At 49.2% G+C, this 16,779-nt stretch overlaps 1 protein-coding gene across 1 annotated transcript in view; it reads right to left on the reverse strand.

Moving 5' to 3' along the window:
- polr3a (polymerase (RNA) III (DNA directed) polypeptide A) overlaps positions 1–16,779 on the reverse strand; it is an 89,958-nt gene that overhangs the window by 8,563 nt on the left and 64,616 nt on the right. Inside the window, exons 25-29 of the mRNA XM_055936968.1 lie at positions 11,825–11,918; positions 8,215–8,307; positions 5,491–5,655; positions 3,519–3,683; positions 2,968–3,099 (exon numbers count right to left, since the gene is read on the reverse strand). Coding sequence (XP_055792943.1) covers positions 2,968–3,099; positions 3,519–3,683; positions 5,491–5,655; positions 8,215–8,307; positions 11,825–11,918 — 649 coding nt within the window. The remainder of the gene's footprint in view (positions 1–2,967; positions 3,100–3,518; positions 3,684–5,490; positions 5,656–8,214; positions 8,308–11,824; positions 11,919–16,779) is intronic.

Raw genomic sequence — 16,779 nt, forward strand, 5'->3', positions numbered from 1 at the left:
CAAACCCTCCCCTAACCCGGACGACGCTGGGCCAAACCCTCCCCTAACCCGGACGATGCTGGGACAATTGTGCGCCGCCTCATGGGTCTCCCGGTCACGGCCGGCTGCGACACAGCCTGGAATCGAACCAGGATTTTTAATGACACAGCTAGTACTCCGTCGCAGTGCCTTAGACCGCTGTGCCACTCAGGAGGCAGGTGTCCAAACTTTTGACTGGTACTGTATTTCAGTGGAAAACATATGTAAAATATGACATTAGCTGAGAGTAGGCCTGCACAGGTTTCTTTAAATTCAATAAATTCAATAAACAGGATTTCCTACTTATTACGGGAATCCTCTAACCAGGATTTCCTACTTATTACGGGAATCCTCTAACCAGGATTTCCTACTTATTACGGGAATCCTCTAACCAGGATTTCCTACTTATTACGGGAATCCTCTAACCAGGATTTCCTACTTATTACGGGAATCCTCTAACCAGGATTTCCTACTTATTACGGGAAACCTCTAACCAGGATTTCCTACTTATTACGGGAATCCTCTAACCAGGGACAGACATGAACCCAGGGTTCTACTGGGACAGACATGAACCCAGGGTTCTACTGGGACAGACATGAACCCAGGGTTCTACTGGGACAGACATGAACCCACTGCTCTAAAACCGCCATAAAAAGCAAGACTATGGTTTGCAACTGCACATGGGGACAAAGATAGTACTTTTTGGAGAAAAGTCCTCTGGTCTGATGAAACAAAAATAGAACTGTTTGGCCATAATGACCATCGTTATGTTTGGAGGAAAAGGGCGAGGCTTGCAAGCCAAAGAACACCATCCCAACCGTGAAGCACAAGGGTGGCAGCATCATGTTGTGGGGGTGCTTTGCTGCAGGAGGGACTGGTGCACTTCACAAAATAGATATCATCATGACGAAGGAAAATGATGTGGATATATTGAAGCAACATCTCAAGACATCAGTCAGGAAGTTAAAGCTTGGTTGCAAATGGGTCTTCCAAATAGACAATGACCCCAAGCATACTTCCAAAGTTGTGGCAAAATGGCTTAAGGACAACAAAGTCAAGGTATTGGAGTGGCCATCACAAAGCCCTGACCTCAATCCTATAGGCAATTTGTGGGCAGAACTGAAAAAGCGTGTGTGAGCAAGGAGGCCTACAAACCTGAAACAGTTCCACCAGCTCTGTCAGGAGGAATGGGCCAAAATTCACCCAACTTATTGTGGGAAGCTTGTGGAAGGCTACCCTAAACATTTGACCCAAGTTAAACAATTTAAAGGCAATGCTACCAAATACTAATTGAGTGTATGTAAACTTCTGACCCACTGGGAATGAGATGAAAGAAATAAAAGCTGAAATAAATAATTCTCTAATATTATTCTGACATTTCACATTCTTAAAAGAAAGTGATGATCCTAACTGACCTAAGACAGGGAATTTTTACTAGGATTAAATGTCAGCAATTGTGAAAAACAGTTTAAATGTATTTGGCTAATGTGTATGTAAACACCTGACTTCAACTATAATATAGTTTGATTTGTTCAACACTTTTTTGGTTACTACATGATTCCATATGTGTTATTTAATAGTTTTGATGTCTTCATTATTATTCTATAATGTAGAAAATAGTAAAAAGAAAAGAAAAAGCCTTCAATGAGTAGGTGTACAAACAATGTTTTTTTGTGTTTTTAATATATATATATATTTTTGTCCCCAATTTTGTGGTATCCAATTGGTAGCTACAGTCTTGTCCCATCCCCCCGAAACACGACCCTGCCAAGCCGCACTGCTTCTTGACACAATGCCTTCTTAACCCGGAAGCCAGCCGCACCAATGTGTCGGAGGAAACACTGTACACCTGGCGACCGTGTCAGCGTGCACTGCACCCGGCCCGCCACAGGAGTCGTTAGAGAGCGATGGGACAAGGACATCCCTGCCGGCCAAACCCTCCCCTAACCCGGACGACGCTGGGCCAAACCCTCCCCTAACCCGGACGACGCTGGGCCAAACCCGCTGGGCCAAACCCTCCCCTAACCCGGACGAACCCTCCCCTAACCCGGCCAAACCCTCCCCTAACCCGGCCAAACCCTCCCCTAACCCGGCCAAACCCTCCCCTAACCCGGCCAAACCCTCCCCTAACCCGGACGACGCTGGGCCAAACCCTCCCCTAACCCGGACGACGCTGGGCCAAACCCTCCCCTAACCCGGACGACGCTGGGCCAAACCCTCCCCTAACCCGGACGACGCTGGGCCAAACCCTCCCCTAACCCGGACGACGCTGGGCCAAACCCTCCCCTAACCCGGACGATGCTGGGACAATTGTGCGCCGCCTCATGGGTCTCCCGGTCACGGCCGGCTGCGACACAGCCTGGAATCGAACCAGGATTTTTAATGACACAGCTAGTACTCCGTCGCAGTGCCTTAGACCGCTGTGCCACTCAGGAGGCAGGTGTCCAAACTTTTGACTGGTACTGTATTTCAGTGGAAAACATATGTAAAATATGACATTAGCTGAGAGTAGGCCTGCACAGGTTTCTTTAAATTCAATAAATTCAATAAACAGGATTTCCTACTTATTACGGGAATCCTCTAACCAGGATTTCCTACTTATTACGGGAATCCTCTAACCAGGATTTCCTACTTATTACGGGAATCCTCTAACCAGGATTTCCTACTTATTACGGGAATCCTCTAACCAGGATTTCCTACTTATTACGGGAATCCTCTAACCAGGATTTCCTACTTATTACGGGAAACCTCTAACCAGGATTTCCTACTTATTACGGGAATCCTCTAACCAGGATTTTGGGAAAACCAGGGAATTTATTGAAAGTTGCAGGAATTGTGCAACCCTGCTGCATCTAAACTGCAAACAGAGCACCTCATCTGTCATCACAAAACAAACCTCACTCAATATTATTTGTCTTTGAATAAAACCTTCTCCATCTTTTCACCGACCTTATAGGACATGAGGTCTGCCAGGAGCATGACGTGTCGCCTGTCGATGCTCATACCGTGGTTCACCATGGTGTACTGTATCTCATTGATGATGGTGGACCTAGCAGCCTCGATGCCAAGCGTCTTCTCAACCTGCCAAACAGAGAGACAATCAGTTGCTTCTGTTTAGATGTGTTTAAAAAAAGAAAGGAGGATAGAATTCCAAACTGATGTTTGTATGATTGATTAAATGGTAGGAAGAGCAGCTGGGAGACAGAGCAGAGGGAACAGAAATGCGTAAGCCTCATGCTGGGATCAAACTAGGATCCACGCCGCGGGGACAGTAGATAGTTCTGGAGGAGAGAACAGTCCGTTGGTTCTCGGCACAGAGGCATTGGGGGATTCAATCCAGTCATTTAATTAACAAAGTGTCCTCTTCTACAACAACAGTTGTCATTGAGAGAATTGGTTCAGGCCAATCAGTGAGACGATCATTTGAAATTCGATCAATAAATGGGACGATAATATGTTGCTGTTTGTTTTTGGAGGAGGGGCTGCTACAGTCTAGTTACCTCATAGGTGTTGTTTGAGGTGGTCCTGTTGCCGTTGACACCGTGGGTTGCCATGACGCTGCGTAGGTTGTCTCCCTCAACCAGCAGCTTGTACTTGTTCTTGCCGGTCTGCTCGTCGATGTGAATGACAGCTCTGGACACCTCAGGGATACCCTGTACCACCACCTAGTAACACCACAGAGACAGGGAGAGAAGAGAGAGGGAGGAGAGAGGGGACAGAGACAGAAGGGACAGAGAGAGGGGAGAGAAGAGAAAGGGGACAGAGAGAGAAGAGAGAGGGGACAGAGAGGGAGGAAAGGAGAGAGAGAGGGGGAGGAAAGGAGAGAGAGAGGGGGAGGAAAGGAGACAGAGAGGGGGAGGAAAGGAGACAGAGAGGGGGAGGAAAGGAGACAGAGAGGGGGAGGAAAGGAGAGGGGACAGAGAGGGGGAGGAAAGGAGAGAAAAGATAGAGAGGGGGAGGAAAGGAGAGGAGACAGAGAGGGGGAGGAAAGGAGAGGAGAGACAGAGGGGGAGGAAAGGAGAGGAGACAGAGAGGGGGAGGAAAGGAGAGAGGAGACAGAGAGGGGGAGAAAGGAGAGAAGAGACAGAGAGGGGGAGGAAAGGAGAGAGGAGAAAGAGAGGGGGAGGAAAGGAGAGAGGAGAAAGAGAGGGGGAGGAAAGGAGAGAGGAGACAGAGAGGGGGAGGAAAGGAGAGACAAGACAGAGAGGTGGAGGAAAGGAAAGAGGGGTCACACTATAATGAACTGTACAGAGGTCTTGGCAGCATTACCCGCCCGGTGAATTCTATGCATTTCTAATCATAAAGCCCCTGTTGATATCATGAAAGAAACAATTCACTAAAATAATCCATGGTGAGACCTGCCTGAAGACTGACACAAGATTCAAATGTTTAGTTCAATACTTTAGACCAGAGTCCCAGTCAAAAGTGGTGCACTATATATAAGGAATATGGGCCCTGGTCAAAAGTAGTGCACTATATATAGGGAATATGGGCCCTGGTCAAAAGTGGTGCACTATATATAGGGAATATGGGCCCTGGTCAAAAGTAGTGCACTATATATAGGGAATATGGGCCCTGGTCAAAAGTAGTGCACTATATATAGGGAATATGGGCCCTGGTCAAAAGTGGTGCACTATATATAGGGAATATGGGCCCTGGTCAAAAGTAGTGCACTATATATAGGGAATATGGGCCCTGGTCAAAAGTGGTGCACTATATATAGGGAATATGGGCCCTGGTCAAAAGTAGTGCACTATATATAGGGAATATGGGCCCTGGTCAAAAGTGGTGCACTATATATAGGGAATATGGGCCCTGGTCAAAAGTAGTGCACTATATATAGGGAATATGGGCCCTGGTCAAAAGTAGTGCACTATATATAGGGAATATGGGCCCTGGTCAAAAGTAGTGCACTATATATAGGGAATATGGGCCCTGGCCAAAAGTGGTGCACTATATATAGGGAATATGGGCCCTGGTCAAAAGTGGTGCACTATATATAGGGAATATGGGCCCTGGTCAAAAGTAGTGCACTATATATAGGGAATATGGGCCCTGGTCAAAAGTAGTGCACTATATATAGGGAATATGGGCCCTGGTCAAAAGTAGTGCACTATATATAGGGAATATGGGCCCTGGCCAAAAGTGGTGCACTATATATAGGGAATATGGGCCCTGGTCAAAAGTAGTGCACTATATATAGGGAATATGGGCCCTGGTCAAAAGTGGTGCACTATATATAGGGAATATGGGCCCTGGTCAAAAGTAGTGCACTATATATAGGGAATATGGGCCCTGGTCAAAAGTAGTGCACTATATATAGGGAATATGGGCCCTGGTCAAAAGTGGTGCACTATATATAGGGAATATGGGCCCTGGTCAAAAGTAGTGCACTATATATAGGGAATATGGGCCCTGGTCAAAAGTAATGCGCTGAATAGGGTGCCATTTGGGACGTAGCGTTACTCTTACCTTGGGCAGGTTATCCTTTAGAGACTGGAGGACGTAGTACATGGAGCTCTTGCTGTTTTCCCTGGGAGATACACAGACCACTGCCTCCCCGTGTACAGCTATGTCTCCAGGCTTCACTCTCAGCTTAGACATGCAGATAGAGTAGCGGACCGTCTCTGCATTTACCTGGGGAGAGAGAGACGGACAGAAATAGATAGAGTCAGAGAAAGAGAGAGCGAGAGAACGACAGAGCGAGAGAAAGAGAGCAGAGAGCAGAGAGAGAACGAGAGAGCGAGAGAAAGAGAGAGCAGAGAGAATGCAGAGAGAGAAAGAGACAGAGAGAGACATGTAGAGAGAGAGAGAAAGAGACAGAGAATGCAGAGAGAGAGCAGAGAGAGACATGCAGAGAGAGAACAGAGAAAGAAAGAGACAGAAAGAGACATGCAGAGAGAGCAGAGAGCAGAGAGAGAAAGAGACAGAGAGAGACATGCAGAGAGAGAGCAGAGAGAGAAAGAGACAGAGAAAGACATGCAGAGAGAGAAAGACATGCAGAGAGAGCAGAGAGAGAGCAGAGAGCGAGACAGAGAGAGAAAGAGAGAGAGAAAGAGAGAGAGAAAGACATGCAGAGAGAGAGAGAGCAGAGAGAGAAAGAGAGCAGAGAGAGAAAGAGAGAGAGAAAGACATGCAGAGAGAGAAAGAGACAGTGAGAGACATGCAGAGAGACAGCAGAGAGAGAAAGAAACAGTGAGAGAGCAGAGAGAGAGCAGAGAGAGAAAGAGACAGAGAGAGACATGCAGAGAGAGAAAGAGACAGTGAGAGACATGCAGAGAGACAGCAGAGAGAGAAAGAAACAGTGAGAGAGCAGAGAGAGAGCAGAGAGAGAAAGAGACAGAGAGAGAGCAGAGAGAGAGGCAGAGAGAGAGACATGCAGAGAGAGAGAGAGCAGAGAGACATGCAGAGAGAGAGAGAGCAGAGAGAGAGCAGAGAGAGAGACAGTTAACAGTCAAACATCTCAGGCTTCTCTACAGTGAGTTGGGATGGATGGAACTATGGGACGACCTGCCTGATTACTAGTTTAGTCAGGCAGGTCACGCTACAGTGTAAAACAGCCCTTTCATTTAAAACCCACCGTTTAAAGAACAATCCAATGCTCAATTAGTGTGAAGAAAAGCTCTGCTCTCTGTGGAGCTGCATCCTTCTACTCGTCAAACTGACAAAGAAACAACTGTCTGACTTCCAGTCTAAACTGTCTGTCTGACTTGCTGTCTAAACTGACAAAGTCAGACCTGGGACAAAACAGACTAAGAAACCTTTTCCTCTAAAATGTCACCTGATAAAGATCAAAGGCAGGTGTCCTGAAACCAAAATAGTTTATTTCCTTTCATCCCTCCCAGTAGTTCACACCAATACACATAGAATTGATAAAATAGGCATATAGAAATATAATGAATATAGTCACTAGAATGAATAATCATAGAATTAGAATAAATATACACTACATGACCAAAAGTATGTGGACAGCTGCCCGTCCAACATCTCATTTAAAAAATCATGGGCATTAATATGGAGTTGGTTCCCCCCTTTGCTGCTATAACAGCCTCCACTCTTCTGGGAAGGCTTTCCACTAGATGTTGGATCATTACTGCAGGGCTTCCATTCACCCACAAGAGCATTAGTGAGGTCAGGCACTGATGTTGGGAGATTAGTTCTGGCTCGCAGTCGGTGTTCCAATTCATCCCAAAGGTTTTTGATGGGGTTGAGGTCAGGGCTCTGCAGGCCAGTCAAGTTCTTCCACACCGATTGCGAAAAACCATTTCTGTATGGATCCCGCTTCGTGCACAGGGGCATTGTCATGCTGAAACAGGAAAGGGCCTTCCCCAAACTGTTGCCACAAAGTTGGAAGCACAGAATCGTCTAGAATGTCATTGTATGCTGTAGCGTTAAGATTTCCCTTCACTGGAACTAAGGGGCCCAAACCCTGAAAAACAGCTCCAGACCATTATTCCTCCTCCACCAAACTTTACAGTTGGCACTACGCATTCAGGCAGGTAGCGTTCTCCTTGCATCCGCCAAACCCAGATTCTTCCGTCGGACTGCCAGATGGTGAAGCGTGATTCATCACTCCAGAGAACGCGTTTCCACTGCTCCAGAGTCCAATGGCGGCGAGCTTTACACTACTCCAGCCGACGCTTGTTATTGCGCATGGTGATCTTAGGCTCGGAAACCCATTTCATGAAGCTCCCGACGAACAGTTATTGTGCTGACGTTGCTTCCAGTGGCAGTTTGGAACTCGGTAGTGGTTGTTTATCAAAGAAATTTGATAAACTGACTTGTTGGAAAGGTGGCATCCTATGACACATTGAAAGTCACTGAGCTCTTCAGTAAGCCAATGTTTGTCTATGGAGATTGCATGTGCTCGATTTTATACCTGTCAACAACGGGTGTGGCTGAAATAGCCAAATCCAATCATTTGAAGGGGTGTCCACATACTTTTGTAATATAGTGTAGTCAATAGAATGAATAGAATAGTCATATAGAATTAGAATGCCTAGAATAGTCATATAGAATTAGAATGCCTAGAAAAGTCATATAGAATTAGAATGACTAGAAAAGTCATATAGAATTAGAATGAATAAAAATAGTCATATAAAATAAAGAATAGACTATCATAGAATAATATAGCAATAGAATGAATAGAACAGTCATAGAATGACTAGACTAGTGTCTGTATTTCTATGTTGGTACCTCTAGTCGTAGAAGTCTGATCCTCTCCAGTGACAGCTTGACCAGAATGAAACAGTCGTCTGGCAGAAACACCTCTTCAATGTACTCTGAAATCTGTCAGGGAAAGAGTCCGACACGTATTCAATCACGGCAAACATAGATGTTCTGTTGTCATGGCAGAATGGTGTTATTTGATTTTCAAGTACACAGTAAGTACACAGTAAGTACACAGTAAGTACACAGTAAGTACACAGTAAACAGTGTGTTTTGCAGTAGCCAGTATTTCAAACCGAGTGTTATGTGTTGTGTATTTGAAATGACAGGGCTGTTTTTGGTGAAATCTCTGCTAGATTATTATAGTCTAAATGGCATCCTAATAGTCACATTAAACTTTGAAAAGGCAGGGGAAATAAGATTATTATTTGTAACTATAAAAAGCAATCAAACTTTCAAACTTTCAATACTAATCCTTGAATGGTGAATAATGAACAGACATCCTGTGAGGTGAGAGATAGTGCTCAGTATTCAAGTCAGCTAGCGGAGCTGAGGCTAAAGGCCAGCTAGTGGAGCTCAGGCTACAGGCCAGCTAGCGGCGCTCAGGCTACAGGCCAGCTAGCGGAGCTCAGGCTACAGGCCAGCTGGCGGCGCTCAGGCTACAGGCCAGCTAGCGGAGCTGAGGCTATAGGCCAGCTAGCGGAGCTCAGGCTAAAGGCCAGCTAGCGGAGCTCAGGCTATAGGCCAGCTAGCGGAGCTCGGGCTAAAGGCCAGCTAGCGGAGCTCAGGCTAAAGGCCAGCTAGCGGAGCTGAGGCTATAGGCCAGCTAGCGGAGCTCGGGCTAAAGGCCAGCTAGCGGAGCTCAGGCTATAGGCCAGCTAGCGGAGCTCGGGCTATAGGCCAGCTAGCGGAGCTCGGGCTAAAGGCCAGCTAGCGGAGCTCAGGCTAAAGGCCAGCTAGCGGAGCTCGGGCTATAGGCCAGCTAGCGGAGCTCGGGCTAAAGGCCAGCTAGTGGAGCTCGGGCTAAAGGACAGCTAGCGGAGCTCAGGCAAAAGGCCAGCTAGCGGAGCTGAGGCTAAAGGCCAGCTAGCGGTGCTGAGGCTAAAGGCCAGCTAGCGGAGCTCAGGCTATAGGCCAGCTAGCGGAGCTCGGGCTAAAGGCCAGCTAGCGGAGCTCAGGCTATAGGCCAGCTAGCGGAGCTCGTGCTAAAGGCCAGCTAGTGGAGCTCGGGCTAAAGGCCAGCTAGCGGAGCTCAGGCTATAGGACAGCTAGCGGAGCTGAGGCTAAAGGCCAGCTAGCGGAGCTCAGGCTAAAGGCCAGCTAGCGGAGCTCGGGCTAAAGGCCAGCTAGCGGAGCTCAGGCTATAGGCCAGCTAGCGGAGCTCGGGCTAAAGGCCAGCTAGTGGAGCTCATGCTAAAGGCCAGCTAGCGGAGCTCGGGCTAAAGGCCAGCTAGCGGAGCTCAGGCTATAGGCCAGCTAGCGGAGCTCGGGCTAAAGGCCAGCTAGCGGAGCTCGGGCTAAAGGCCAGCTAGCGGAGCTCAGGCTAAAGGCCAGCTAGCGGAGCTCATGCTAAAGGCCAGCTCGATTGTCTGCCAGATAGTTACACCAATAACTGCAGAGTGAAATTCTCTTTAGAGTTCAACATCCTCCACTTCTACACAGAAGTGACAGTTGAAACACTGATCAATGCACTTAGTCCATGTCAGCTAAGTTAGACTTGTTTTAGCCTTGGTTTCTCTGCTACCGCACGGCAAGCGGTACCGGAGCGCCTAGTCTAGGTCCAAGAGGCTTCTAAACAGCTTCTACCCCCCAAGCCATCAGACTCCTGAACATCTAATCAAATGGCTACCCAGACTATATGCATCCCCCCCCACTCGTCTACGCTGCTGCTACTCTGTTATTATCTATGCATAGTCACTTTAATAACTTTACCTACATGTATATAGTACCTCAATTACCTTGACACCGGTGCCCCGCACATTGACTCTGTACCGGAACCCCCTATATATACCCCCGCTATTGTTATTTACTGCTGCTCTTTAATTATTTGTTATTCTTATCGCTTACTTTTTTCTTTAGGTATTTTCTTAAAACTGTATTGTTGGTTCAGGGCTTGTAAGTAAGCATTTCACTGTAAGGTCTACTACACCCGTTGTATTCGGCACATGTGACAAATACAAATAGATTTGAATGTGAGAGCCTGTCAGCATTCTATGGAACCATGGTGTGAATTATAGTGATCCATAAGCATTCTCACTTCTTACACATCATTCACATCTATCACTCCAGTATTAATGCTAATTCACATATATCACCCCAGTATTAATGCTAATTCACATCTATCACTCCAGTATTAATGCTAATTCACATCTATCACTCCAGTATTAATGCTAATTCACATCTATCACTCCAGTATTAATGCTAATTCACATCTATCACTCCAGTATTAATGCTAATTCACATCTATCACTCCAGTATTAATGCTAATTCACATCTATCACTCCAGTATTAATGCTAATTCACATATATCACTCCAGTATTAATGCTAATTCACATCTATCACTCCAGTATTAATGCTAATTCACATATATCACTCCAGTATTAATGCTAATTCACATATATCACTCCAGTATTAATGCTAATTCACATATATCACTCCAGTATTAATGCTAATTCACATATATCACTCCAGTATTAATGCTAATTCACATCTATCACTCCAGTATTAATGCTAATTCACATATATCACTCCAGTATTAATGCTAATTCACATATATCACTCCAGTATTAATGCTAATTCACATCTATCACTCCAGTATTAATGCTAATTCACATATATCACTCCAGTATTAATGCTAATTCACATATATCACTCCAGTATTAATGCTAATTCACATATATCACTCCAGTATTAATGCTAATTCACATCTATCACTCCAGTATTAATGCTAATTCACATATATCACTCCAGTATTAATGCTAATTCACATATATCACTCCAGTATTAATGCTAATTCACATCTATCACTCCAGTATCAATGCTAATTCACATATATCACTCCAGTATTAATGCTAATTCACATCTATCACTCCAGTATTAATGCTAAGTTGTCATTATTTTCACCTCTATGGCCTATTTATTGCCTACCTCCCTACTCTTCTACATTTGCACACACTGTAGATAGATTTTTTTATATTTTCTTTTCTTTTGTGTTATTGACTGTAAGTTTGTTTGTGTAACTCTGTTGTTTGTGTCGCATTGCTTTGCTTTATCTTGGCCAGGTCGCAGTTGTAAATGTGAACATGTTCTCAACTGGCCTACCTGGTTAAATAAAGGTGAAATAAACTAATCTAAAAATGTAGTATTGAACTGTAGTGCTGAGCATGATGACAGAATCACACACGTATTCCAAACAGCACAACGCACAGCAACCTGCGGAGCGGGAATCATTCCACCGTGTGACTCATTATGTTGTGGAGAAAAGGGGACATTACAGTGGTGACCAGATTGTACCTGTAGAGTAGCTATAAAACATGTTGAATAGCGAGCTACCTCTCCCAGAAGGGTCTTTTCATTACAGTGGTGACCAGATTGTACCTGTAGAGTAGTTATAAGACATGTTGAATAGCGAGCTACCTCTCCCAGAAGGGTCTTTTCAATCCTTCCTTTCACCAGTCGGCCAAAGTCTGCATCGTCGTCAACATCCAAGTGAGCGCTGATTATAGGTGTGCTGATGGGAACACAGAAGAAGCCTTTTAAAGGTTTGTGTCATTCTGAATAGAGTGGCAATGAAAATGGATGGGTACTGCTCATTGTTTGGCGAAGCCTCTCTTATCTCTGTATCTCTCCCCCTCCCTCTTCTGCCTCTCTCTTCTGCTCCCTCTCTCTGTATCTCTCTCCCTGCCTCTCTTCTGCTCCCTCTCCCTGCCTCTCTTCTGCTCCCTCTCCCTGCCTCTCTTCTGCTCCCTCTCCCTGCCTCTCTTCTGCTCCCTCTCCCTGCCTCTCTTCTGCTCCCTCTCCCTGCCTCTCTTCTGCTCCCTCTCCCTGCCTCTCTTCTGCTCCCTCTCCCTGCCTCTCTTCTGCTCCCTCTCCCTGCCTCTCTTCTGCTCCCTCTCCCTGCCTCTCTTCTGCTCCCTCTCCCTGCCTCTCTTCTGCTCCCTCTCCCTGCCTCTCTTCTGCTCCCTCTCCCTGCCTCTCTTCTGCTCCCTCTCCCTGCCTCTCTTCTGCTCCCTCTCCCTGCCTCTCTTCTGCTCCCTCTCCCTGCCTCTCTTCTGCTCCCTCTCCCTGCCTCTCTTCTGCTCCCTCTCCCTGCCTCTCTTCTGCTCCCTCTCCCTGCCTCTCTTCTGCTCCCTCTCCCTGCCTCTCTTCTGCTCCCTCTCCCTGCCTCTCTTCTGCTCCCTCTCCCTGCCTCTCTTCTGCTCCCTCTCCCTGCCTCTCTTCTGCTCCCTCTCCCTGCCTCTCTTCTGCTCCCTCTCCCTGCCTCTCTTCTGCTCCCTCTCCCTGCCTCTCTTCTGCTCCCTCTCCCTGCCTCTCTTCTGCTCCCTCTCCCTGCCTCTCTTCTGCTCCCTCTCCCTGCCTCTCTTCTGCTCCCTCTCCCTGCCTCTCTTCTGCTCCCTCTCCCTGCCTCTCTTCTGCTCCCTCTCCCTGCCTCTCTTCTGCTCCCTCTCCCTGCCTCTCTTCTGCTCCCTCTCCCTGCCTCTCTTCTGCTCCCTCTCCCTGCCTCTCTTCTGCTCCCTCTCCCTGCCTCTCTTCTGCTCCCTCTCCCTGCCTCTCTTCTGCTCCCTCTCCCTGCCTCTCTTCTGCTCCCTCTCCCTGCCTCTCTTCTGCTCCCTCTCCCTGCCTCTCTTCTGCTCCCTCTCCCTGCCTCTCTTCTGCTCCCTCTCCCTGCCTCTCTTCTGCTCCCTCTCCCTGCCTCTCTTCTGCTCCCTCTCCCTGCCTCTCTTCTGCTCCCTCTCCCTGCCTCTCTTCTGCTCCCTCTCCCTGCCTCTCTTCTGCTCCCTCTCCCTGCCTCTCTTCTGCTCCCTCTCCCTGCCTCTCTTCTGCTCCCTCTCCCTGCCTCTCTTCTGCTCCCTCTCCCTGCCTCTCTTCTGCTCCCTCTCCCTGCCTCTCTTCTGCTCCCTCTCCCTGCCTCTCTTCTGCTCCCTCTCCCTGCCTCTCTTCTGCTCCCTCTCCCTGCCTCTCTTCTGCTCCCTCTCCCTGCCTCTCTTCTGCTCCCTCTCCCTGCCTCTCTTCTGCTCCCTCTCCCTGCCTCTCTTCTGCTCCCTCTCCCTGCCTCTCTTCTGCTCCCTCTCCCTGCCTCTCTTCTGCTCCCTCTCCCTGCCTCTCTTCTGCTCCCTCTCCCTGCCTCTCTTCTGCTCCCTCTCCCTGCCTCTCTTCTGCTCCCTCTCCCTGCCTCTCTCCTGCTCCCTCTCCCTGCCTCTCTCCTGCTCCCTCTCCCTGCCTCTCTCCTGCTCCCTCTCCCTGCCTCTCTTCTGCTCCCTCTCCCTGCCTCTCTTCTGCTCCCTCTCCCTGCCTCTCCTGCTCCCTCTCCCTGCCTCTCTTCTGCTCCCTCTCCCTGCCTCTCTTCTGCTCCCTCTCCCTGCCTCTCTTCTGCTCCCTCTCCCTGCCTCTCTTCTGCTCCCTCTCCCTCCCTCGCTCTTCTGCTCCCTCTCCCTCCCTCGCTCTTCTGCTCCCTCTCCCTCCCTCGCTCTTCTGCTCCCTCTCTCGCTCTTCTGCTCCCTCTCCCTCCCTCGCTCTTCTGCTCCCTCCCTCGCTCTTCTGCTCCCTCTCTCGCTCTTCTGCTCCCTCTCTCGCTCTTCTGCTCCCTCTCTCGCTCTTCTGCTCCCTCTCCCTCCCTCGCTCTTCTGCTCCCTCTGAATCTCTCTCCCTCCCTCTCTCTCTCTGAATCTCTCTCCCTCCCTCTCTCTCTCTGAATCTCTCTCCCTCCCTCCCCCTCTCTCTCTGAATCTCTCTCCCTCCCTCTCTCTCTCTGAATCTCTCTCCCTCCCTCTCTCTCTCTGAATCTCTCTCCCTCCCTCTCTCTCTCTGAATCTCTCTCCCTCCCTCTCTCTCTCTGAATCTAACTCCCTCCCTCTCTCTTTCTGAATCTAACTCCCTCCCTCTCTCTTTCTGAATCTCTCTCCCTCCCTCTCTCTCTCTGAATCTCTCTCCCTCCCTCTCTCTCTCTGAATCTCTCTCCCTCCCTATCTCTCTCCGAATCTCTCTCCCTCCCTCTCTCTCTCCGAATCTCTCTCCCTCCCTCTCTCTCTCCGAATCTCTCTCCCTCCCTCTCTCTCTCCGAATCTCTCTCCCTCCCTCTCTCTCTCCGAATCTCTCTCCCTCCCTCTCTCTCTCCGAATCTCTCTCCCTCCCTCTCTCTCCGAATCTCTCTCCCTCCCTCTCTCTCTCCGAATCTCTCTCCCTCCCTCTCTCTCTCCGAATCTCTCTCCCTCCCTCTCTCTCTCCGAATCTCTCTCCCTCCCTCTCTCCGAATCTCTCTCCCTCCCTCTCTCCGAATCTCTCTCCCTCCCTCTCTCCGAATCTCTCTCCCTCCCTCTCTTTCCGAATCTCTCTCCCTCCCTCTCTCCGAATCTCTCTCCCTCCCTCTCTCCGAATCTCTCTCCCTCCCTCTCTCCGAATCTCTCTCCCTCCCTCCCTCTCTCCGAATCTCTCTCCCTCCCTCCCTCTCTCCGAATCTCTCTCCCTCCCTCCCTCTCTCCGAATCTCTCTCCCTCCCTCCCTCTCTCCGAATCTCTCTCCCTCCCTCCCTCTCTCCGAATCTCTCTCCCTCCCTCCCTCTCTCCGAATCTCTCTCCCTCCCTCCCTCTCTCCGAATCTCTCTCCCTCCCTCCCTCTCTCCGAAACTCTCTCCCTCCCTCCCTCTCTCCGAATCTCTCTCCCTCCCTCCCTCTCTCCGAATCTCTCTCCCTCCCTCCCTCTCTCCGAATCTCTCTCCCTCCCTCCCTCTCTCCGAATCTCTCTCCCTCCCTCTCTCTCTCCGAATCTCTCTCCCTCCCTCTCTCTGAATCTCTCTCCCTCCCTCTCTCTGAATCTCTCTCCCTCCCTCTCTCTGAATCTCTCTCCCTCCCTCTCTCTGAATCTCTCTCCCTCCCTCTCTCTGAATCTCTCTCCCTCCCTCTCTCTCTCTGAATCTCTCTCCCTCCCTCTCTCTCTCTGAATCTCTCTCCCTCCCTCTCTCTCTCTGAATCTCTCTCCCTCCCTCTCTCTCTCTGAATCTCTCTCCCTCTCTCTCTCTCTCTGAATCTCTCTCCCTCCCTCTCTCTGAATCTCTCTCCCTCCCTCTCTCTGAATCTCTCTCCCTCCCTCTCTCTGAATCTCTCTCCCTCCCTCTCTCTGAATCTCTCTCCCTCCCTCTCTCTGAATCTCTCTCCCTCCCTCTCTCTGAATCTCTCTCCCTCCCTCTCTCTGAATCTCTCTCCCTCCCTCTCTCTGAATCTCTCTCCCTCCCTCTCTCTGAATCTCTCTCCCTCCCTCTCTCTGAATCTCTCTCCCTCCCTCTCTCTGAATCTCTCTCCCTCCCTCTCTCTGAATCTCTCTCCCTCCCTCTCTCTCTCTGAATCTCTCTCCCTCCCTCTCTCTGAATCTCTCTCCCTCCCTCTCTCTGAATCTCTCTCCCTCCCTCTCTCTGAATCTCTCTCCCTCCCTCTCTCTGAATCTCTCTCCCTCCCTCTCTCTGAATCTCTCTCCCTCCCTCTCTCTGAATCTCTCTCCCTCCCTCTCTCTGAATCTCTCTCCCTCCCTCTCTCTGAATCTCTCTCCCTCCCTCTCTCTCTCTGAATCTCTCTCCCTCCCTCTCTCTCTCTGAATCTCTCTCCCTCCCTCTCTCTGAATCTCTCTCCCTCCCTCTCTCTGAATCTCTCTCCCTCCCTCTCTCTGAATCTCTCTCCCTCCCTCTCTCTGAATCTCTCTCCCTCCCTCTCTCTGAATCTCTCTCCCTCCCTCTCTCTGAATCTCTCTCCCTCCCTCTCTCTGAATCTCTCTCCCTCCCTCTCTCTGAATCTCTCTCCCTCCCTCTCTCTGAATCTCTCTCCCTCCCTCTCTCTGAATCTCTCTCCCTCCCTCTCTCTGAATCTCTCTCCCTCCCTCTCTCTGAATCTCTCTCCCTCCCTCTCTCTGAATCTCTCTCCCTCCCTCTCTCTGAATCTCTCTCCCTCCCTCTCTCTGAATCTCTCTCCCTCCCTCTCTCTGAATCTCTCTCCCTCCCTCTCTCTGAATCTCTCTCCCTCCCTCTCTCTGAATCTCTCTCCCTCCCTCTCTCTGAATCTCTCTCCCTCCCTCTCTCTGAATCTCTCTCCCTCCCTCTCTCTGAATCTCTCTCCCTCCCTCTCTCTGAATCTCTCTCCCTCCCTCTCTCTGAATCTCTCTCCCTCCCTCTCTCTGAATCTCTCTCCCTCCCTCTCTCTGAATCTCTCTCCCTCTCTCCCTCCCTCCCTCTGAATCTCTCTCCCTCCCTCTCTCTGAATCTCTCCCTCCCTCCCTCCCTCCCTCCCTCCCTCCCTCCCTCTCTCTGAATCTCTCGCTCTCCCTCCCTCTCTCTGAATCTCTCGCTCTCCCTCCCTCTCTCTGAATCTCTCTACCTCCATCTCTCTGAA

This window comes from Salvelinus fontinalis, chromosome 1 (assembly GCF_029448725.1).
Source record: "Salvelinus fontinalis isolate EN_2023a chromosome 1, ASM2944872v1, whole genome shotgun sequence".
In the NCBI taxonomy this organism is placed as follows: Eukaryota; Metazoa; Chordata; class Actinopteri; order Salmoniformes; family Salmonidae; genus Salvelinus; species Salvelinus fontinalis.